The sequence below is a fragment of the Misgurnus anguillicaudatus genome, chromosome 14 (assembly GCF_027580225.2).
Source record: "Misgurnus anguillicaudatus chromosome 14, ASM2758022v2, whole genome shotgun sequence".
NCBI classification, from domain to species: Eukaryota; Metazoa; Chordata; class Actinopteri; order Cypriniformes; family Cobitidae; genus Misgurnus; species Misgurnus anguillicaudatus.
The window spans coordinates 25,070,449-25,095,192 of NC_073350.2; the positions used below are offsets into that span (position 1 = coordinate 25,070,449).

The 24,744-nt window shown below is 37.2% G+C and overlaps 1 protein-coding gene across 4 annotated transcripts in view; it reads left to right on the top strand.

Annotated features, from left to right (window-relative positions):
* Positions 1-472: 472 nt before the first annotated feature.
* nhsb (Nance-Horan syndrome b (congenital cataracts and dental anomalies)) overlaps positions 473-24,744 on the top strand; it is a 61,019-nt gene continuing 36,747 nt past the window's right edge. For 2 of the 4 annotated variants that reach the window (XM_055184305.2, XM_055184307.2), the window contains exons 1-2: positions 473-1,082; positions 15,241-15,264. In XM_055184305.2, the coding sequence (XP_055040280.2) occupies positions 803-1,082; positions 15,241-15,264 (304 nt within the window). In that variant the 5' untranslated portion in view covers positions 473-802. The remainder of the gene's footprint in view (positions 1,083-15,240; positions 15,265-24,744) is intronic. The other 2 variants (XM_055184306.2, XM_055184310.2) reach the window with 1 other exon arrangement.

The window sequence follows — 24,744 nt, forward strand, 5'->3', positions numbered from 1 at the left end:
CGGTTCCACAACGTCGCACGTGTACTTCCGAATGTCACTTTTGTTTCCACTGGCAACTACTGTGGTGAATTAATGACGTAGTATGTCAGTGATTGTGAATGAACTTGTTTTTTTTTTTTCTCAATACATTGAAGAGACACGATAAACAGTATTATCATTTCCTTATTTTTAGATGAAGCATTTTTGCAGTACAATTAATAGTATGAAAATGCATTGTTGAGGTACTGTATTTATAATTTACAAATAACATACAATCCTATAATAAAAACTCTTTTAAAAACATTAGTGTGAACTCTGTAAACGTTTGACAGTTCTATGCATATATTTTACACAAACGTACAGATAATATATTTATTTATTTTATCTACTATGGTAAATTACTATTGCTCATGAATATTAATTAGGGTACGCGATTGGACGTTACTATGCGACGTCATTGGCGCACGCCTTGGCCATAGTAGAATTCAATTTCTGTAACCGACTTATCCAAATGAAAAAACTCCCGTTCCTGTCGCAAGGAGACCAGTCCGTGTTTTTGCAAAGCCTCTATCTTTTTTTAAAGCTACTTCAGCCTCAAAGCTCTGAAAAACCCAGTAACGTTAGCCTACCGAAAGGCATCCAGGAGCAGAGATTTTCTGTGAGAAACCACCATCCGTATGTGAGCTGCTCCACTAACGGGAGAACCGATGTGATGGCGGGCAGCGCGGACGAATCGTGGATTTCTGCCTGACAGGCACCAGAATCTTCTGTCGGATTAGTTCATTTACTTATTTATGGGGGATTTGTATTTACCTGCTAGAAAATGCCTTTTGCCAAACGGATCGCTGAACCCCAGCTGCTGTGCAGACACCCCATCCCTAACGATGAAGGGTTACTATTCGAGGATCTGTGCTCCATCAGCAATGTGGCTCTATCCCGGACCCTGCGGCAGCTCTCCGACTTGGCTAAACACGCCTGTTCCTTATTTCAGGAGCTCGAGAACGAGATCGTCCCCACAAATCAACGGGTTTGGGCTCTGCAGAACAAAATAGGCAAAATCCAGCAAACCGCTGGTGCGCTGGATCCAAAACTGGAGGCTGTGCGTAAGTAGACCATTTAGGTTTGAGCATCGTTGCGCCGGAGGTTTCACATTATAAAGTGAGATGCTTTACAGATTATCAGATCGCAATGAATGAATGTGGTGGTTATATGTATTAAGTCACATGTAGACACTGTCGCCAAACGGTGCCGACCAAATTATAATGTGTCACACGCCTGTATGCGTAACCAACACCTGCGCCGTGACCGGTTGCGCTTTTCTGGCCAAATCGAAAAAACGTCTTGCAACACGACATTTAGCCCCTGCAGATGGATGTTTTTATCTGAATGTATGGTGATTTAAGTTTTTTAAGTCATTAGGTGGTCGTGTTGGTAATTTTTGCAGTTGTTTGGAGAGGGGTGTGTTGGGTCCATGGCTCCGGTCCGCTACTTCCATTGCTCTGCTTATTAATATGGGTAGAAAGCAACAGCTATCTTTGCATGTATGAAATTATTTTTATTTGTTCGATGCATTACAATAATATATTTATATATATATATATAGTATAATATATTGGTACGTATTATGCTATATACTACATATTTTGGAGCCTGCGCTAGGGCATTAAAATGTATTTTATTTATTAATATTATGTATCACTGTTATGACACGGTATTTGTAGCTGGTTTGCTATGAAATAATGTATTTTGTCCTCGTGACATCAAACTGGCACTGCATCTACCATAGCTACTCCAATAGAATTAAAGGCAATATAAAAATAAACATAACCTGAGGTTATTACATCGAGATGGGATATATTTTCCCTTTAACACTTAAAAGTCCTGATCTACATAGGAAATTACAGTTTAAGGTTGTTGGATTATGGGTGTGGATAGAAAATAAATATGCCAGTGATAGATGCATGGTTGCTGCAATGCCTTTTCCAGCACATATGCATGAAAAAATGACAGCCTGGTCCGAAAAGGAGCATGAAGCGGTTTCATCCATGTAAAATATAATTTAAAAATCCCCCTCCTGCATCATTTAAGATGCATGGGCCCTTGCCTTGAAATAAGCGCCCTTGTAAGCCTCCGAGGAGATCATAACCTCAGCGCTGGGTGCTGCTGTATAGCTTTAATTATAAGAGGATGTTAAACTGCAGTGGGGATAAATCCGGTGCATGGATACAGCACTAGAAAGATGGGTTAGATGCAGTTTCCCCCTTTGCTTTGAGGCAAAGCAGCAGGCACAGCCTTATGCAGTTAGTCAGCATAGGACAAAATACATCTTATTCCAATGTGTTTGAACCTGGCCAAATCAGAAAATAACTAATTTGACTCAAATAAAAAAAATTAATACCATGTAGGTCAAGCTTGGAACTGCTGAAGTAATCTCAAACTAGTTATTATTACATGCATCTAACAAAAACTACTCATGCAAGTGCAGTAGTGTATCATTTTGAAGAATGCATCTCTGGTGTCATGTGAGAGTTTATAGCCATGTTGTGGCCTTAGGTTTGGCAGAATGAGGTAAAACTGGTGCGGTGTCTGCTTTTAACCCCTAAATTGCTAGACTTTATTTAATGCATGCTTATATTTCAATAAATTGAAACTTCTTGAAAACATCTTATAGTTGGAAACAATTGTATAGGCAGCAACTGTATCTTAACTATCTCTTTTCCTTTATGGCTAGCCTAGTGTGAACGATCCTAATCCTGTAATTACAGTGTATTGTCATGTGTTTCCAGTGATGGCATGGAGTGCCAGGAACGACACCCTATAGTTTTGAATTTGAATAGACTGTTGTGCTATAGGCAGGGTCTCTCGTGCCTTTATTCATGATCTTTGCTAACGTGCCTCTTAGCTGCACTTCAGCTCTTTTTTATTATGTAATGTCTGAAATACTAAAAAGCAGATTTGGGTGATAAATTACAACCAAAAAATTGCATCCACGAGAATGCATTTGCATTTCAAAAAGACCGGAGTTTTGTTAATAAATCCCATAACGCAAGTCAAAAAGATGAAATGTAGTCCCCAGGAATAACAAATGTAAGCTATAGCACAAAACAGCTATTGCAACATCTTGTAACAATGACATAACATGAATTGATGTCTTATAATAATTGTCATAGCTTTAATAGTGGCTACAGTAAGGTGGATTATTGAGGTGTAGTGCATAAAAATGATGCAATGTATGTGCAATACATTGGGTGGGGGGATCTGTACATGTCAGTATAGTTATTTCATGTATGTTTGTGTGAACAGTCACTAACACAAGAGTTTTATGAAGAGGATTATTATGTGAGTGCTGTGTAGGGCCCTATGAAATCCGTTTTATTTTTTCCGAATTTCCGTTTTTATTTATTCTCAAATTCCGTGTTTTCCATTTTTCTGGATTCTTTTAATGGTTAAATTAAATTTCAATAATCAAAAAGCATATCTTATCAACTGAAAACATTAACCAAATAAAATTTAGCAAAATTTATTAAAAGTTTTATGTAATTACGTAAAATTATATTTAATTTAAATTTACATATAGGCTATGTATTTTGGCTGACAGTTTCTTTTAATTAAGACTACTCATCTTGTTTTACATTTCAGGCCTTGTATTTAATGTAAATATAGGCCTATTAGTTAGCAAATTGTCTGTTAACAATCTATGATTAAACATTAGCAATAAATACAAATAAAATGCCCATAAAGGACATGTGCTTAAACAAGGCTGATAGGGAAGACATTTTACTGTACTTTTAGTCTGCTGTGTCCTGGTCTTTTGAGGCAAAGCTTGTCATTGCAAAGCATGACGAGAAACAGACGTACTTTTCTTTCCGCGCATTTTTGTCATTTTGTCGATAAATGAAACCATGTCAAAAAACTAGCATTTGAAAATGAGTTATAATGGGTTTTTAAATGACTGAATCCAAAATTTGCCAAATTCTGTGCCATTTCGTGTATTACATTAAAATCCATTTTTATGCTTGCTTTCCGTGTTTCTGTCCACGTTTTGCGGAAATCATAGGGCTAGAAGCTTCTCAAAGTTGTCATCATCCCATGGATGCTCATTAGTTTCTGCCCTACAGGAAGTGGAGTGAATGTGCATTGTGATGGATGAGTAAGGTCACACCTGATCGAGGTGGCGGGACGATGGGCTTCACTGATATACTGGATAGTTTTTACTTTGACTTGTTGCTGATATTCACTGACAAAAATGTATGCAATGCCAAACAAATAAGAAAATCTTCAGTGGTTTGTTACGATCATCAGTGGCAATCTCAGAAATATGTCTGGTCTTATGGGCCATTTACACAAAACGGCAGTGGTGGTTCGTGACTGCTCATCCGAGGGGCACAAATTCAAAATATGTGTTGGAAGTGTCGTGTGTTGCTTGTGGTTTCAAAATATGTGTTTATTGCGTCATGTGCATCACGTGTTTTGCCTGCTGCACACGCATCAAAACAGTTTATGATAAAAGAGACGCTCGCGTTCACAAAATACACGCAAGACACTCCCTTAACAGTAAACTCTGATTTCACATGAGATTATGCGAGTATCTGGCAAACGCCAGCGTCTCTTTTATCATAAACCCTTTAGACGCATCTGCAGCAGGCACTTATTTTGACAAGACACGTGATGCACATAGGATCACTTGATAGGATGTAGCCCGTACATATGACGGGCTACATACATGTTGTGACGAACTTCGCATCATGCGCCCTTGAAAAAAGAAGTCACCGGCCACCACTGCGAAGCGGTAAGGTTTTTTATGCGGTTTGGCTGTTCGTTCCACAACATGGGGGTTTCAAAGTGCACGTTTTTGAAAACGACTGTACTCCTTGTCATCTCTGTGTAAATGTGAATCTGTGATAACAGTGATGTCATGCGCAATTGTTAATTCAGTCTATATGTAGTGCTAAGTAATGACAATGGCAGCTTACAGGACCATACTTCTTATTGGATCTGAAAACCCTACTGAAAAATCCAGCTAAGACCAGCATAAGCTGGTAAGCTGGTTTTAGCTGGTCTCCAGCTTGGTTTTAGCTGGTTTTGTTGGTGTAGGAAGCTGGTCTTGCTGGTGTAGCAAGCTGGTCTAGCTGTGTTTTGGTCACTTTTTAAGCTGGTCTAGCTGGACTTAGCTAGTCAGGCTGGAAGACCAGCTGGCCCACCAGCATGACCAGCTTTGTCTGGCTGGCAGGACCAGCGTAAACCATCTTAAACCAGCTAAAACCAGCTACCAGCTTATGCTGGTCTTAGCTGGATTTTTCAGTAGGGAAGGGCTCTGATTTGCCCTCCCCAGTGAACTTCATTTTGAGAATTGAGTTTTACCTGCCTTCAGTCCTGTTTAATCTCTCCCAAAGCATACTGGTATTTTAAAAGTTTTTCTAATTGAGGTAAAGTGAGAGTTTTAGCAACTGGAGAAACACCTTTGACTTGTTACACTTAACACCCGTGCCAATGTGTTTCTGTTGGGAACATTCCCACTGCTGTACAGAAAACTGAATTGTACAGACCTTATCAAAAGTTCTGGAGCAAGTTTTTTTTTTTTTACTATATATATATGACTTCATTCAGGGTCCGGGACAGTTGTCTCTCATGCCTGTGATGTGTTGGTCCTCTGTGGGCATGTACTGTATGGCTCCACCATTCGATTTGTTGTTTTGCAATGATATAATCACCATATATATATTATTTCTCAGTCTATTACCTTGTCTTATACTTGACCCTATTAAACCTAAATTAAATAAAATCCAAATTTCTAATTCTAATCTAATGACTAAAGATTTTTTTGTACATTTTGTGTTTAATAATTTTCTATTTATATCTTAATAAAGAGAGTGAAAAATAAATATAGACGGTCATAAGCAGAATAGTAACAAGCCTAGGGAAGAGATGCTTTAACCTTTTAACAGAGCATCGAGAGTGGACACTGAAACCCCTGGGGCCAAAATCATTGTCCTATAGGTTTAATAGTCCATCTTTGTAACCCACACAGCCCATATGCATGTTTACCTTGAAAACCGAGAAAAAACTTTACAGAAAGGGCACATGTAAATACACAAATAAAGACACTAGGATATGCACAGGTGCACACACTTATACATGCACCCTAGTTGTAGTGTGTGTGCAGACACATCTTCTATTCTCTCTCTTATAATAGGTAGTCGAGGGCTCTCTCGCATCCAGCATCATATAAAAATGAGTCTCAGTGGCCTGGAATTAAAGTAGCTGTGGATGGCACATCATCCTCTCGGCTCCGGGCTACTGCGAGCTGAACTCCGATTGGTCGGTTTTGGGAGCTCTGCAGCCCGTGGTTTAAGTACTTGCAGAGTTCACCCACCATTTACACACGCAGTCTTTGAGAACAAGTCTAGCGTGAGCACTCGTGCATTGCCTCAGGCCACCTACAAGGACATGCAGACTTTATTTTTGATGGTATTAAGCCAATGTTTGATCTACTGGATTGTTTATTGAATTAAGGCCTGCCAGATTTTGTACCACAAAAGCACCAATTGTGCGTCGCTTTAAAATCACAAATGCCGTATTTGCTCCTGTAAAATAATATGTGGTTTGTTCAGCAAGAAAAGTGTTACGAAAGATAAAAAAAATAATAACCCATTTAAACGTGACTTACCATAAAACAACACAAAATAAAATATTGAGAGCGAATGTGAGAAGGAATGCTTATTTTTATTATATATTTAAAAGGAATATTAACTTAAGTTAGTAATTTTACTTAAATTGTCAGCATTTGTGCAAAAAAAAACACATGCCAGCCATTTGCTTGACTGCAGGAGCCATTCCTGAGTGCAAAATCTGCAAAGATCGACAGACTTCATGCCAAGCACACAAAAGTAGGTAAAATTAGGCATGGTGCTTTGTGTTATATGTTCATGGACGGTCTGTATGGAAACATTTAAGTCTGTTTCAACTCATAAGTTGTTGTTGGCAAGTCTGCAAATGAGATAAAAAGCAAGAATTTTTATGCAACAAAGATTAACGCTCTGATTTAGGTAAACTGTGATTCATAGGCAAATGTGGTGGTTTTGCCTTGGGGCTGTGCTGTCTTTAATATGGGGGTTAACACAATGGAATGGTAGGCAGTGTTAAAACAACCTTTCAGGTCATTTATTACGGGAAGACACAAAGAGAGAATGACACTCAGTGTATAATTTACTTCAAATATAAGCTCAAAATGAAGTATTTGCTGGGTTCAAAGGAAGGGAAAGAGGGGAAATATAACTTTTATAGTCTAATGGGTGCTTTGGGGTTCCTCGGGATTTAGGATAACCTTTCCCTCTGAGTTACCTAGCAGTGCTTTATTACTGAAAAAAATCTATGTTAAATACTGAAATATGTGATTTTAACATTTCTTCATTCCTCCATTTTTGTTATTTCATAGTTTGAAAACCCACTATTCTAAAATGTAAAAAAAAATGAATATATACAGATAATATATATGAACAAATAATTGTCTTGCAGCTTTATGTATACTGCGAAGTCGAGACAAAACAAATTTTGTTCAAGCATCAGGAAGACAGTGCAGTCCTCCGCAAGCCCAGACTTGTTCGAAACGCAGCGGAAGCCCCCACATCCTCCGCATTCTGCACTCTCCCTATTCTCAGCGTAACATAGACAAATGCTGATGACAGAGAGCACCTGTGTATGGGGGATATAGTGCCAGGTGCTAATGTACACGTTTCACTTGCTTGATTGTGTTGCCCTTATCATTTGCAGCAAAGCTTGACTAAAAGTCCCGCTATATTCACAGAGAGGTCCTCCCATCTTTTAGTGATAGAAAGTGGTTTGAAACATCTGCACAATGGTACACCATTTGCGAAAATTTGGATGACACGGACGGTGCGGGAAGCATTTGAAGGTGTGACAGACTAAGCTAGGGTGACCATATGTGCCATTCTGCCCGGACACGTACTGGCCAGGATTTTAGTGCGTCTTCCGGAAGTCGTATTTGTTGACCGCATACGCCATTTAGTTAAAAACATAAGACATGCAACCGTAGTTTCATTCTTACCTTAAAATTTAATGGTTGCTTTTCTGTAATAATAATAATAATAATCCTCTATGAAGTTTAAGAAGTTTAATTTTGATTTTGGCCCATTTAGTGTGTGATGTAGTGTGTTTAGTCTTCGGGCAGTGCGTAATATCACTACGCCTGCTGCAGTCATGTTACAGCAGGCGTAGAAGAGTCCTTGATTATTACGCCAGTATGAAAGTATAGTTCCTAGCATATCTGCCTAAAAAATTGCAACTTTTAATTTTCTGTCGGTCTTAGTACCCGGTGTAACTACAGAAGAGTCGAGTTTTAAATAGGAAAAATATCTTTGGTTATTTTTTTTGCGCGATGCTAATGGTCTAATCAGATTCAATGGATTATGCTAAGCTATGCTAAAAGTGGTAGCGCCGGAGATCAGGTGAATGGATTTCAAAACGGTAAAAATCAATTGTGTAACTCTAGGGGAGCTGGAAAATGATAATATTTTTAAAAAAGTGGAGTGTCCTTTTAAAATATCTGACAACACATGGCTTGTTAATTTACATATTAGAGTATACAGCTGAATAAAAGAGCACAACAAGGTTCATAGTGTCAGAATTTATCATCTCTGTCTCTCTCTCTCTCTCTCTCTCTCTCTCTCTCTCTCTCTCTCTCTCTCTCTCTCTCTCTCTCTCTCTCTCTCTCTCTCTCTCTCTCTCTCTCTCTCTCTCTCTCTCTGTTTTGTTTTTTTCTCTTAGAGTTGATCTACTTTTGGGTTTGACAGTACTTTTAATGTTTAATGCACTTTGATTTTCACTGGAGACACATCAAGGCTCTATATGAGGCCTGTCTGAGAGTTGTTTATCATGATGGAAAAGAAAACCGTGTCCTTTTCAGCACGTCTTTATAAATTTGACGGTTTCTCTGCTCAACCTTTATTTCTGAAGTACAATGTTATGGGCGAGGACCAGACAGTATTTCGTTCAGATTGCTTGCTGTTGTTTGTCTAATGTGTGCTGTAGACCATCTCAAATTATTTGAATGATTAAGTGATCTTTGGAGGTTTGTTTTGATGGCTCTATTATTTCCCTAGAACCAAATCACAAGGCTCACAGTTATATAACTGAATGAGTCAACAGTGATTTCTAACTTCCTATAATTAGAAATGATGACAGCTTATATGAATTATTTTTATAGATTACGTTTACGCATTCAGCAGATGCTTTTATTCAAAGTGGCTTCCAGTGCATTATGGTATACATTTTTATCAGTATGTGTGTTTCCCTTGGTTTAAACCCATGACCTTTTGCATTGCTTATGCAATTCTCTACCACTAAGCTATACAGGAGCTTTACAGATATAGACATATAGTTGTTATTTAATCAGGGTGTAAATTTGTACTGTTTGTGTTTGAAATAGTGTAAGTGTCTGTAATGCATAAGTGATGTCACGTCGTGTTTTAAGATACACAAATAGGTTTATGATGGTTTGTAAAGAGTATGATCTGTGTCTTGTTGCTTATGGATTTGTTTTTGCTGTTTGACAAGGTTTATTAGTTTAGCATATCTAGAATTATATGAATAGTTAATAATTAACTGAATAGTTAAACAAAGGGCCTGAATAATTTTTATTAATTTAGATTTCAAAGCACCACAGGCCATAAAGACCCCTAACCCTCTTTGCAGCGATTGTTTGGCTTGGCGAGCAAATACTATGTTGCTTTACCAAATAATTCCAATTGAGGTTTATTCTCCAGCATAAAATGCTTTCAGCCTTTGTAATATAAATATCCTATGATCAAATGAGTTAAGCTATTTCTCATTTGGGGTTGTGGCAATAATGCTACTGTTTGTTTCAGTTTCAATGTTATTTTTTAGCAGTAGTTGCATTCCGGTCTTGTCTTATTTTTAAGGTTGTAACCTAATGAGTTATGGGATGAAGGTTTGGGTTGTCAGCTTCTACTGGTAGATGCATTGATCTCCAGTCAAGAAGGATCTTATTCCAGTAAGGACCAATAAAAAAATGTGTAATGTGAGTGTGAATGAAATGTTTTTGAAAATGATAAATTTCCCAATGTTTTATTTTACTTTTTTGGGTTTGGTCAGGTGGACAACTAGGAATGTTTTCCTATAGGTCCTGTGATGGGGCGCTAAATGTGCACTCTTATAGTTAAACTCTGTGTAGGCTACACACAGTTTGGGATGTTTTTCAAGTTAACTTTTTTAAGTAGCATCTTTAAAGCATGAAATTTGTTTTGTTATTCCCTGTTAACGGATAATTCCGGTATTTAACACTTTGAGTCTCATTTCTGGTTTGTTTTGGATGAACTACAGTGATGGACACTGAAATTTTGACAATGAGTCGTGTCTTGACTTTTTGACTAGTTCAGAAGCGTCTCTTGACTGCTTCATAATGGAAGTCAAGGGCCATGCACAAACATGTCATTAAAACAACACTTAACGTTCATTTTCAAAACTGTGCTACTCACCGAGTGGTTTGTGGTGTTCGATTTCTTAATTTTTTTTATAATTTTGCAAAAAATTGCAGAAAAGCAGTCTCTTATTCAGGAGTTAAGCAATTTAAAAAAGTATTTCTGTTACGTTGCAAGCACTCTCGTCTCAGGAGAAATCACACAAATTATTTACACGAACTATTTTAGTTGTTAAAGAAATTATTTGCATGATTTATCATAATTTAAATATCTTATGGATAATAAAAATCTATTTTAATACTCTCCTGATCATTTGGGTATTAAAATACAGACTTTGCCCTTCTGCAAAGTCTAAAACCAGTGCTCAAAGTAAACCTTACTGCAGTATACAAATACTCCATAAGACATCATGTTAGTTCAGACACAGGGGAAACTTGCTTTTTTTTACAGTCTGTACTTACCTTCAGACCTTAATCAAGTCTTTCTCCTGTGATCAGACCTTTGAGGTGCCAGTAATCTCAGTGTAGCTTTGATCAGACCACGATGATGATGAAACTTTTATAGATGTGGATGAACGGCATGAGCTATTCTTTAATCACTCTTCTTCACATAGATACAAAACTGGAGAGACAGATTTATGTGAATATGCTCTTATATTAGTTTTTGATGTTACACTGTCAAATTACCTTGGAATGTCTGATGCTATTCTCAGTAAATTTAGTTTTATGGCATCTAGCAATGTTCGGAATTCTGCAGAATTTTTCATACATCATAAGGACACCTTGGGAAATCATTACCAGCCTCCCTTGATTCGCTGAATGTATGGATGGGTTAAACTGCAGTTCGACTCGAATTGGCGATCTGCCCAGACAGCCATGCTCTGCAGACATTGAAAGATGTGTCTGCCATTACTTTTGAACAATGCCTACTACTTCTAGTCTTAAACATCTATCACAACCACAAAGGGCTCTTAGATCTACAGAATAGCTGAAGAGTGGCTGACTCCACTGTGTTTCCTGTAATGTCATGACAGATTTGACCATTCTGACCATTTGAGCTTTACTTTAATTTGTAGAGGTTACAAAGGAACACAATTAATCCACACTGGTATATTAAGCCAGAAGTCAACTATAACAATGGTCATGGTGTGACAGTGTTCCTCGCTATTGGGTTGATCGAACGTGTTTAAGGCAGGGTATCTGATTTGATCCCTCATCCGTAAGCGGAAATTGAATGCCACAGCGCAGCCTGTTCACACAGACATCATACGTCATGGGCGCATTCATGTGCGCTTACCTCCCGTCTGTAAACAGAGGGAGAATGGCAAACTTTCCTGCTGAATTGACAACCTGCACAGGAGCCACAAAACGAAAGATACCTTTTATAACAACAACAGCAAATCTGGATCAGCAAAGAGCAAACGCACAAATTAACATCGGTAACTTTTCTGCTTTACTGCGAGATGCAAACAGCTGCAGGAGGCAAAGGGTCTGAAAGGGTAATTGCACTGTTTATTTTGGTAAGGTAGGCACTCGATATGTTTGTATTGAGATGGATTCAGATATTCTACTTTGATGAAACATTGCGTTGCTTATGGAATTTGTGTTCGTTTACGGATTAGCGTAATGATATAGTTACTATGTCTACACAACCGAAAGTTTGCTTTAATGAATTCTGATGTAAACCAGTTGTTTATGTGTTATTTTGGTAATGTGAAGCCAAGGGTTTCCAGCTAATAAACGACAAGAAGGATTTGGGGTGGGGGTTGGGTGCGTTCATGAAAGCACGGAAGGGAGAGGGAGGAGTTAACTATGCTCCGTTTGTTTGAAAAAAGTTCAAACATCAACAAAAAGTGACGTCGCACAGATTTGCTTAGAGCGCCTTTAAGGTCTGAACTTACTATAACCATTATTTTTAGAGGATTTAAAAAATATTTCCTACAGAATTACATTTTTTAGATTATCATTATAAAAAAATTATCATTACCGCAACATGTTATTACATTAAATAAATGCATTTACAAACCCATGTTTCGGTAATGAGAACTAAAAAGTTGTCTAGGTACTATGACAAACAAAATTTCAACTTTTATCTGGAGGGAAAAAATAAGAACTGCTTACCTGGTAGCCATCTTTAGTGTCACAGTCAATTATGTCCCTTCCAACATTTTTATAAATGTTAGTTCCTTGAGGGCTTAAACAATGATTGAAAATTGTTGCGGAGGATGAGAAAATTTTTCATGGACACATTTATATTCCTTATTTTAGTCTTTACATTTAGCAATGATCACCAAATACCACATGTTTCTTTACTGTAAATGTTTATAGTATAACATGCACTATAGTTTTTTATTTTTTTTATTTTTTAATTATAAATATTTCCATGTCAAAGAACCCAAATCCAGTCATGGACACGTTGCGGTAATGAAAATAATTTTCTGTGTTAGAGGAATATGGGGGAAATGTTTGTTTGGCTGAATCGCTCTGAAAGAGAGAGAGAGCGAGAGAGAGAGAGAGAGAGAGAGAGACACGGAAAGGAGAAATTTGGCTGATTGAGTCACAACAGAGGGAACAGCCATAATTAAGACAAAGAGACAGAGGGAGATAAAGAGAGAGGACTGCTATGATGACAGTCAACTGTAAACAGAGCTGCTGTATTTAATCTATTCCAAGAATGAATCAATGGGAGTCACTTTGTAGTAACACTGTGTGTGTATTGCACTGTACAGCGCATCTACTGTGTCATGTAGGGTATAACTTTTTTGCTGGGTGATTTGAACTTTTCTCATGAGTTTTTTGAGTTTGTAAGGCTCCATTTTTGGCTGGGATAATAAATAATGATTCAATTCATTTTAAGCATACAGTGTTTTTACAATGCATATCATTCCAAAACAGCTTTGGCAGAGAAAGCGAAGGTGATTGTGGCGAGATAAAACTTTTTAAGTTGATGAGGAAAAAATATTTGGAAATCTGGGCATCCACCTCAGGCAAGAAAAAGTGTGTTAACTCCTAGGAATGAACTGGTTTTCTACAGTGATTTGCCATAAAATGTGATCTGATCCTCATCTAGGTCACAACAATAGACAAACACAATGTGCAGAAGCTGACAACCCACAAATAATTCTAGTTTTTTGTGTCTTTTTTGAAAACACCCATTAAACATTCACAGTGCTGGAGGAAACTGTAAGTGAACCTTTGGATTTAATAGCTTGTTGAATCTCCTTTGGCAGCAATTACTTCAATCTTTGAACTTACATCATTCAGAAGCAATTTATACCCATTCCCCTTTACAAAACCAGTTCAACTCAGACACATTTGTAGGATTTCTGGTGTGAACCGCTCTCTTGAGGTCATTCCACATGTTAAAGGGGAACATGTCACAAAAATTTTTTTAGATGTCAAATTAATCTTTGGTGTCCCCAGAGCACATATGTGAAGTTTTAGCTCAAAATACCATATAGATAATTTATTATAACATGTTAAAATTGCCACTTTGTAGGTGTGTGCAAAAATGTGCCGTTTTGTGTGTGTCCTTTAAAATGCAAATGAGCAGATGAAGTGCAAACACTGATCACTATGATGGTGGTTTGATGCAATTTAAACTCAATTTTGTTGTCAATAATTTTGTCTCTCTCTCTTTCTCTCTGAAATAAATGGCAGTGCTGTGGTTGGATAGTGCAGATTAAGGGGTGGTATTATAATAAGATCTCCTTATGACATCATAAGGAGAGCCAAATCTCAATGACCTAATTTTTCATGTGCTTGCAAAGAACGGTTTACCAAAACTAAGTTACTGGGTTAATTCTTTTCACATTTTCTAGGTTGATAGAAGCAATGGGAACCCAATTATAGCATGGAAAAGTCAGATTTTCATGCCATGGCCCCTTAAAAGTATAGTATTAGTCTATGGGTTCACTTACATTTTCTTCCAGCACTGTGAATGTTTAATGGGTGTTTAAAAAAACACACACAAGAAACTAGAATTATTTGTGTGTTGTCAGCTTATGCACATTGTGTTTGTCTATTGTTGAGACCTAGATGAGGATCAGATCACATTTTATGGCAAATCACAGTAAAAAAAAACAGTTTATTCCTAGGGGTTCACACACTTTTTCTTGGCATTGTACATGCATATATACATACAATATTTGTTGACAACTATTTTTTAGTAAACTAATATTTTTAAGTTTAATTAGCTAAAAATTTAAAGGCAGCACGAACACTTACTTTTTTAAGTTGAAACAACAAATCTTTTTATAAGTGTACATACTTTACCTAAATGTAATTTGAGCAGTTGCAATACATTGCAATACATAGCGAAGATAGACGCAACAAATTTATTGTAAATTTAAATTGAATGATTATTGCTATAATGACTTGGAATTAAATAAAACTTTTTATATATGCAAAATAAATACATTGCGATAACTGCTGTTTAAACTAAAACCTTTCTGTTTATAATGTTTATATTGGGTCTAGGCAAACTTTTGTTTGCTAATTTTATCCCTTAACCAAAAACACATGCGTCTTGTAAAGTGGAATGTAATTGAGAAAAAAACATCTTAGGTTATAGTTCTAAACTTTGGTTTGTTTTATGTGGGACTTTATGTAGGAGCTTTAAAAAAGTACATCTGTCCAAAACCATCACAGCGTATATAGGACATGACTAAAAATTCAAAAACATACGAGCCAACATACAATACCTGTTTAATGTTCTGCCAGGAACACACCTTTTAAACATAAATGCTTTAGCCAATTATTTGATTTATAACAGATCCCTTGTGTTTTTTCTTTTCACTGCTCAGGTTTCAGGAGAAAAATCTGTATGGGTAAGTTGTTTGTCACAGAGTAAGTGTTAGTGATAGCTTTTGTAGTAAAGATACTGTAGTAGAGCGTTTGTCGACCTCCATCTGTGTGCATACAGTAGATGTACGTGTTTGTTTGTGTGATTTGAGTATGTGTGGTCCTAAACAACATATTTCTAATAGATTGTGTTTGCTGAGTATATTACAGTGCTCACACTGTCCATATGATGTTACTGAATGTGACATTCTGGGGTCACAACATTAACATCAAATTCGGCAGATATACTGTAGGGATATCAGCATGAACAGATTAAAAGCAGCTTATAGTAAGTAGAACATATATTAAAAGCAAAGCACAACGTCGGGCTCATTAGCTTAGGAATTAAGTGTTATTACTCCATTAGTGGGGCACAAATGTGACCCTGCCTGTGAAAACCCAGCTAAAGTCATTTTTTGTGTGATTTACTGTTTTCTACATAAATTCATCCTATATAATGCAAAGTAAATGATGTGAGTCTATGTCAATGATAGAAATCATGGTTAAAATTTGATGCTCTATTCTGATATTTAGATTATGAGACTTTAGCCTGGATTTCACAGACAGGGTCACAAATTAAACCAATTTCTAGCAAGGAATTTGAGGAGCGCAGTCTAAACAACTCCTCCCACATTTCAGTATGCATTATTTTTCTATTTTTTCTTTCATTTTTGATTCGTTTGTAATGTGAGCTATAGGTTTTTCATTTTATTCTCCTTAAGGAATGCGAAGATGTTTTGTCCTACAAGCTACCATGTCAGAATGAGAAAGGTACAGCTTGGCTGTAGATGCAGGATCAACTTACAGTACACTTACATAAGTGATAAAAGTCAGCAGGACATTATCCCAAAATAAACACAGGAGATGATCAGGACCCTTACATGAGGGGTCCATCAATCTAAATTGGTTTATTTTGTGATAATGAACAGCATGAAACACAGTGACAGTGGAAATGACCAAAACTGACATTTAATGGGCATGCAATATCAAATGATACACAGGGTTCCCACGGGTCCTTGAAATCATTGAAAGTTCGTGAATCTGGGGGGGGGGGGGGTTCAAGGCCCTGGGAAGTTTTTGTAAATATACATACATAGATACAGGTCATTGACAGTGCTTGAATCTATTTTATGCAAGACGTTTTCTGGGGAAAAATCCATATTATTCCCTGTGTAGTGTATATAATACAAATTCTAGACTTTTTAAGAACAAGTGCTAAACTGTTCGCTTTAAATGCTTATATTTTCTGTACGCGAATGTTGATTCATACTAAAATGCTTTTTGTTTGACACATGAAAACGTCTCGGGTTACGTATGTTACTGTTGCTCTCTGAGAAGGGAACGAGACGCTGCGTCTCCCTTGCCATACTTTCTGCGTCCCTGTAACGCCATCTTTGGCATATTTCAGATAGCGATGTACTTCCTGGCTCCCTGTCTTTGTCATTAAGCCTCATCATTGGTTGAATTTGATATACACATTCAGACACACTTACCCCTGGAGGCGTCCCCTAGTGTCACTGCAGTGACGCAGCGCTAGTTCCCTCAAAAGGGAACTGTAACAATGTATCTTAAAAGGTAACGCAATGTAATCTTGGTCTCACTTGAAATGTGTCCCCACATTTAGTCCTTGAATTTGAGGGTATTGGACCTGGAAAGTCTTTGAAAGGTCCTTGAATTTGAAGTTAACTTAGGTGTGGGAACCCTGTATACATAAAAAGTTCCAGTAGCTCATGTAGAGCATTGCACTAAGAGTGCAAAGGTCATGGGTTTAAATCCCAGAGAACATTTAGACAATTATGATACATATAAAATGTAGTGTCTGCCAATTGCATAAATATACATTTATCCAGCTTAACAGTATTATACAAAACTATAGGAACACAGATTGAATCAAGTATTTCAGAGAGCCATGTAATCATCTCCTGGATCAAGTTAGGGTCAAAGTGCTTTGCTCAAGGGGTGCAGTGGTGAAAGTTCACAGATTGCCCCTCACTGGGTTTAAACCTACAGCCTTTTGTTTACCATTCCAGATCCACTGGTTTTAGCCTTGTCTGGATTTAGCATCTTAGGCGGTCTCCAAAACGACTTGTGGCCTTTTGTCACTGATCAGTGATTAGATTAGCTGTTCGTCTAATAGTGCTTAAGGAAGGGATTTGGTTCGAGACAGCTGGCCCTAGATCAGTCTGTTTGAGTTGTTTTTGCCTGGTCTGCTGAGTGGGCTGATGTGCCGCATGTTGACAGCGGTAGTGGCGGGCTGCAGGTCTGCAGGCGAGTGCAGCTGCTTCGGTAGACAATGTAACAATGCATGGAGGAAACACTCTCTTTCTGCACCTCATTAAGTGTGAGAGAGAGAGAAAACAAGCTACTGAAAGATACCTACAATCGAAAATTCAAAATAAGAGCACAGGGATACAAAAGTCTCATTTGTCTGATCTGCATCCACTCTATGATCAAGCAATTGAAGGCGACTATTTTTGCACAGTTGAATAATTACAGCCATGCCAAACTACAATTAACTTCCCTTGTAATTTCCAACGGGTTCCCCCATCATCACCATCCCCCTTGCACTATGTAGTGCATGTGATTTTGTGTGAAAGTATGTGCATTTGTGTCGCTGTATTCGGGACGCGTCCCTCTGTGTGAGGAGGGGGCCGAATTATTCTCCCTAGGCGTGAAGTGCAGATCAGCCATATGGTTTTAATAGATCAGGGCGAGTGATCCTGAAACTAACTAAGGTCATTTATATTTCTCTATCCGCGGTACCATCTGCTGTTGCCTTTACCCATTAGTTTATCCTGATTCGACAGATTTGAAAGCTCTTTTTAACCAAGAGGATGAGTAGTGTATATTATACTCCTATAAAAATTTTGTTTTAGCAAGGCTAGATTTCTACGTGTCTGTTCACACAAAATCACAATTTTACTAATTGGTGTTTTTCTTTCATTTTACAAAATGTAAACCAGTTGAATTTCATCTTTAAAGCAAGATATATTTACTAAAGAAGCAAAATTGTGTAAGATAAATGCGACTTTTCTGAACATTTTTAAATGAAGTTTATAAAGTTCATAATTTTCTTGCTTGTTTTTAGCATAAAGCTTAAAAGCTTTTTGATGTATGTTTCAATTTTGAATGGTTTATGCTTAAAACGAGACAAACAACTTATTTGACCAAAGTTTAAGATAAACTATACCAAAATATGTTTTGTTGCAATATTGTAATAAGAAAATAATTGGCTGTTGTAAAAATAAATAAATAAACAATTCTACTCTATTTGCAAGAGCTAAGTAGTATTTCAATGTGTTTTGACCTAAATGCGGCCGTTTTAATGAATGCCTTTGAAACATGCTCTCCATGCAATATGCAGTACTTGTATTTCATGTGGGTTATACTGAGTTTACACAGTGTGTTTTTCGACATCTTCGGTAATAACCCTGCAGTGTGTTTTAGCGGATCTTTACCAGTATAAAATAGCGCCTGGGTTTTAGGGTCTCGTCTGAACACTCAGCCTGTCTGTACCGCTCTTTCATTAGATGTGCTGGTGGTAAGCCAGTTACCAGCATGGGCTTGATCTGAGCCACGCAAATCTCTAGATTAGACGGAGGCGATTGAGCGTTCCGATCAGATTATTCCTCAGGGTGTATGCCATTGGATTTGGCCTTTTTACAAGCTAATTATCCTTAGCTCATGTGGACAGGCTTTGCATAGGCCTATATTAAGGATCCTTGGAATACTTCCAGAAAGTTCTAAAAAGAAACTGATAAAAAGCATTACAATTACGATAACACTGAACTTTCAAACTTCGTTAATGTATAAATAGGATTGGAGCATAAAATGTTTTGTTTGGCTCACACATACAACAAAATTACAACGGGGATTTCTTTAATATCTATTGTTTATTCTAAGACCAAGGAGTTGTTTACATGACAATTTTTTAGCCACAAACGGTAAAGTTGTTATGTTTACACAACAATGGCATTTTGGGGACCTAATCAAACAAAATTTTGAAGTTGGGTTTCAAACACAGACGACGGCTTGTTGTCTCCATGTAGACTACGTATGTGTCTGTATACTGTAAAATAAATTCTTGTTGCACTTGACTTTTAAGTCTAAGCAACTTGAATTTACAAATAATTTCAACTTTCTTGACTAGTGAGGTGTTGTTATAAATTATAATAATAAAATTGAATTAGCTTAAGTTATTTTTAACTTTATTTTTATTATTTACAGTAACTCCTCACTAGTCAAGAAAGTTTAAATTAATTGTACCTTTAAAGGAAAACACCACCGTTTTCAATATTTTACTATGTTCTTACCTCAATGTAGATGAATTAATACATAACTATCTTTTTTCATCTTTGTACAGCGTGTCGTGAATGTGTTAGCATTTAGCCTAGCCCCATACATTGCTTAGGATCCAAACAGGGATGAATCTAGAATCCACCAAACACTTCCATGTTTTCCCTATTTAAAGACTGTTACATGAGTAGATACATGAGTAAGTATGGTGGCAAAAAATGTGATTTTTTTAAGCAGACTATATTATATATTATATTATACTACATTAAACTATATTGTATGGTGGAAAGGCACTTAGTTTACAGCACTTCAACCTCAGGCGTAGTAGCATCATCACTCCTGACTACTCCCCTTCTCGCTCAAACTTTCGTCAATATTACTGCGCCCGAAGTCAAAGTGCTGCAAAGTGCTCTTCAACCATACAATATTGTTCTCATTTTTCATCTGTTAAAAAATCGCCACGTTTTGTTTTGTGCCACCATACTCACTCATGTAAGTAACAGTCTATAAAAAGGGAAACATAGAAGTGTTTGGTGGCTTCTAAATTCATCCCTGTTTGTAAGGAATTAATGGGGCTAGGCTAAATGCTAAAACAAACACGACGCGCTATACAAAGATTAAAAGTGCACGCATTGATAAAAGATAGGTATTAATTTGTCTTAGTTGAGGTAAGAACATAGTAAAATATTGAAAAACCCTGGTATTATCCTTTAAATTGATTATACTTAAAAATGTAAGTGAAACAAGGAATTTTTACAGTGCATGTGTGAAAACAACCAAAACAACAATGGTGGCCTACAGGACTGCTCAAAATACTGGGTTTTAGAACGATTCCGAACATTTTAAAGCCCAGAGTCCCTTGCTTTAATAAACCCACGTCTTAACAAAACACATAGATGCTTTCGTTGCCTTTATCGTTGGTATTTATCACTCTGTAGACACATGCGTATGTGCGCAGGCTTGTAGTGTTTCTTTACAAGGTGACATCACTATCTACTGGCCTGGCATATGTTAAACATTGGATTTAGTCGCCTTTGGGGATGTGTGTTAGCGTAAACAGTGTTGACGTGTGTACGTGAAATTATTTATAAACTACATCGTAATCATAAATCTACTGCTTCTTTCATTTTCTTCTGAAAAACTGAGCAATCTCATACATTAATAAAAACTGGGAGACTTTGATGTTAACTCAAATATTTCTCATAAATGTGTCCACTACCAAATGATCTGACCTCTGCTATCTACATGTCTTTTTTGTTTTTCTAAGGAACTATAAGAGAAACATCTTGGACCTTGTTGATTCTTAAAGGGGATATTTCATAAGACCTTTTTAAGATGTCAAATAAATCTTTGGTGTCCTCAAAGTGCGTATGTGAAGTTCTAGCTCAAAATATCTCATAGATTATTTATTATAGCATGTTACAGTTGCCACTTTGTAGGTGTAAGGATATGTCCCATATTGGGTGTGTCCTTTAAAATGCAAATTAGTTGATATCTGCACTAAATGGCAGTGCCGTGGTTGGAAAGTGGAGATTAAGGGGTGGTATTATCCCCTTCTGACATCACAAGGGGAGCTAAATTTCAATTACGTATTTTTTCACATGCTTGCAAAGAATGCTTTACCAAAACTAAGTTACTGGGTTGATCTTTTCACATTTTCTAGGTTGATAGAAGCACTGGGGACCCAATTATAGCACTTAACCATGGATTTTCATGAAGACATTGTGAAAAAGCAACCTCTTATTAATAAAATTAATTGTCACATTTCAGTGAATGTGTAAAACAATTTGATTGGACAAAAGTTTTTTGACTTGTGTTGTCGTCCTGAGCGCATGATAAACTGCAGAGATTGTGCAATCAGGGCAACAAAGATGTTTTGAGCTCCATTGAACCTTGTGATTTTAATTGTGGAGTGCCTTTCTCCAGGGTTTCCATTCATCATTCTGTACTCTACTTGAACAACGTATGTCTGACACCTGGAATTGCTGCCGCAGAGACTGAAAGTGTGCATTTTAATGTGTTTGTTGCCCTGTTCACCGGGGACGGTTTTGTCTGTCCTTCAGTAGCCTTACACATGGCCAATGTTGTTGGGGGCGTCACGGAGGACTGAATGGGGTAGAGGAGGGCTGGTAGAGGGCCTGGGATCTTTACAAATGCTGTCAAAGGTTTGAAAAATGGGAAAGCGGTGCGTGTGTGGGGGGGGGGGTCAACAGAGAAAAACTTTAGTTCATGGTTTAAAGAAACAAACAGGAGTACACAAGCGCACATGCACATTCTCAACTTGGCAGCATCTGCGCTGTGGTCCGTCACAGGGTCACCACAATAACAACCGTGGCAAATTAACCAATCAGCTGCAATCAGTCAGCAGAGCCATAATCGTCTGTTTGTGTGCTCTCCTTTTAAGCTTCAAAAGCTGAAAGGTTCGTCCGCCGCATGTTTCTTGCTTCTTGACAGACTTCTGTCCAAGTCCTTATCCCCAGCTTAGCATACTTAAGTATGAGCAGCAGACTACCGAGGGGACTTATTCATAACAAAGATAAATGCAGTGTTAATTGTAAGTTAATAGTGGTAAATAAGTAATAAATACTGTTATAATACAAGGCTAGAAATTATGTTTTTTTTCTGGAATAAGCTGAATAAACAAGAATAGATTTTATATTCTTTGTTTATTTGTACTCTTGCAGTTTTATACATTATACAATTTAATTAAAGGGGCACTCCACTTTTTTTGAAAATAGGCTAATTTTCCATCTCCCCTAGAGTTAAACATTTGATTTTTACAGTTTTGGAATCCATTCAGCTGATCTCCGGGTCTGGCGCTAGCACTTTTAGGATAGCTTATAGCACAATCCATTGAATCTGATTAGACCATGACTCTTCTGTAGTTGTATCGTGTACTAAGACCGACAGAAAATTAAAAGTTCAGATTTTCTAGGCAGATATGTCTAGGAACTATACTCTCATTCTGGGGTAATAATCAAGGTCTTTGCTGCCGTAACATGGCTGCAGCAGGCATAGTGATATTACGCACTGCCCGAAAATAGTCCCTTGCCATTGAAAGTTACTAATGGGACTATTTTTGGCTGCTGCGTAATATCATTCGCCTGCTGCAACCATGTTACAGCAGCAAAGGCCTTGATTATTACGCCAGAATGAGAGTATAGTTCCTAGACATATCTGCCTACAAAATCACAAATTTTATTTTTCAAGTTTTTAATAGGAAAAATATCGAAACTCTTTGGTTATTTTTTGGCGCTATGCTGGTGGTCTGATCAGATTGAATGGATTATGCTAAGCTATGCTAAAAGTGGCGCCAGACCTGGAAATCAGCTGAATAGATTCCAAAATGGTAAAAACCAAATGTTTAACTCTTGGGGAGCTGGAAAATGAGTATATCCCTTTAAACATTATTCTGTTTATTTATAAATTTAATTTTCTGTAAATATGTAAAACAAATGTATTGACATACATCTTACTCTTCTTAAACTTGAAACATAAGTTGAATGAACATTTTTCCTGAAAAACAAAAGGATAGTTTCTCTCAGGCTTTTGTGGTTAAACTTTTTCTTCAAGAACACACAAACCAATGACTTTGTATTTTTTTTATATGTTTGACTGATATTTGCATGCTGCGCCAATATGTTTGTCTGTGCACGTGTGACTGTGATCTGTGGGGAAACCCAAACTAACAGATGACAGGAGATTCCCCCGTTTCCATAGAAACAAAAAGCGTGCCCAATATGTGACAGTGAAGCAGTGTTCTGTTACACCCCTAGTAACCTTCTTTTGCCCTTCGCTTACTTCTCTCTCTCTTTATTTGACCATGCTGTCACTCGCTTATCATCATTACCACCATGTGGTTTGTGTCTGTGGTAAACTGTGCTGATGCAGATTACAGCTTGCAATTAAACACAACTTCAACTTTAAATGTAAAAAAAATTTCAGCTTCTTCAGGCACTTGTTTGTGTGTCAAATAACTAATGATCAGATTTTCTTAAATCTGCTCTTTCTGAATGGATTACAGTGCAATCAGTGCCTGCTTTTTGAAATCTGTGTTTGTATTTCTAACCCCACAAACATTTCTAGGAAATCAGCAGATTCCTGTGTATATTATCTCTGTACCATCTCATACTGGCATGCATAAAGCCATATTTTAGTAATATTTAAAAAGAAAATATGCTCCTTTTTCTTATTTCTGAATCTCTGGCAGTTACCTTCGACAACTACATCTTTGTCCTACATTTTCCCCTTTGCAGTTGCATTAAAAAAAACACATTGTGCTGTGCGGTATGCAGTAAGCAGAAAATGTTTTGATAAACTACCTCAACTGCTCATAAATTACCCCACACTTCCTTGTTGAGCAAATGTATTCATATGTTGAGAAGGTTGGTACTTTTTCATGTGTGAATGCACATGAATATTTCTTATATACATATGTGAGGTCTTCAAATATTTAATCATCTATCTCTTCATTTCCTTTCTACACAATATCGACTACTATCTAAGGACTAGTCTTTATGGACACAGGTATTTTATCAAGTTTTTTTTTTTGCATAAAAATAATACAGCTTTTTAATGTGCTTATTTGATTGTGGATTTGTTTTTAAGTGATGATTGATGAGTGGGTGGGGCCTAGAATAGCCTACAGTTATTGAGGACACACCCTTTTTATGCACCAATCAGAATGATCCAGAAATTTTGGTTGGCAGATGTGGTTAGGGAGGTTATAAATTCTGTGTCAGAGTTGGTGGCTGGTGTAAGGCTGATATCCATACACTAAGTCTCATTTCTCTTCTTTATTGATATAATTATAAACTTGTGATAATTTGTGATACTATTCTTCCTTTTTTTGTTAAAAAGTCATATTTGTAACATGGTTTTGGGATGTAATTAATGTCATTTTAAATGGGTACAACTGGCAAACCTGCATCAGATATTGCTGTGCAGTTCTCAACATGACATGTACTGTATTATAGAGAGCTATGTGCAAACTGTGGATGGGAATAATGGGTTTCTGGACTGAACTGAACATATGCAAGCCTGCTGTCTAAGCTTGGCTGGACAGCAGGTCGGTCTGACAGGCTGATAAGATGGAAATCCTTCCAATATTTTGATTGAGTGAGGGAAAAATTTGAGCATGTATGAATGGACTTGAGATTGCTTATGAATAC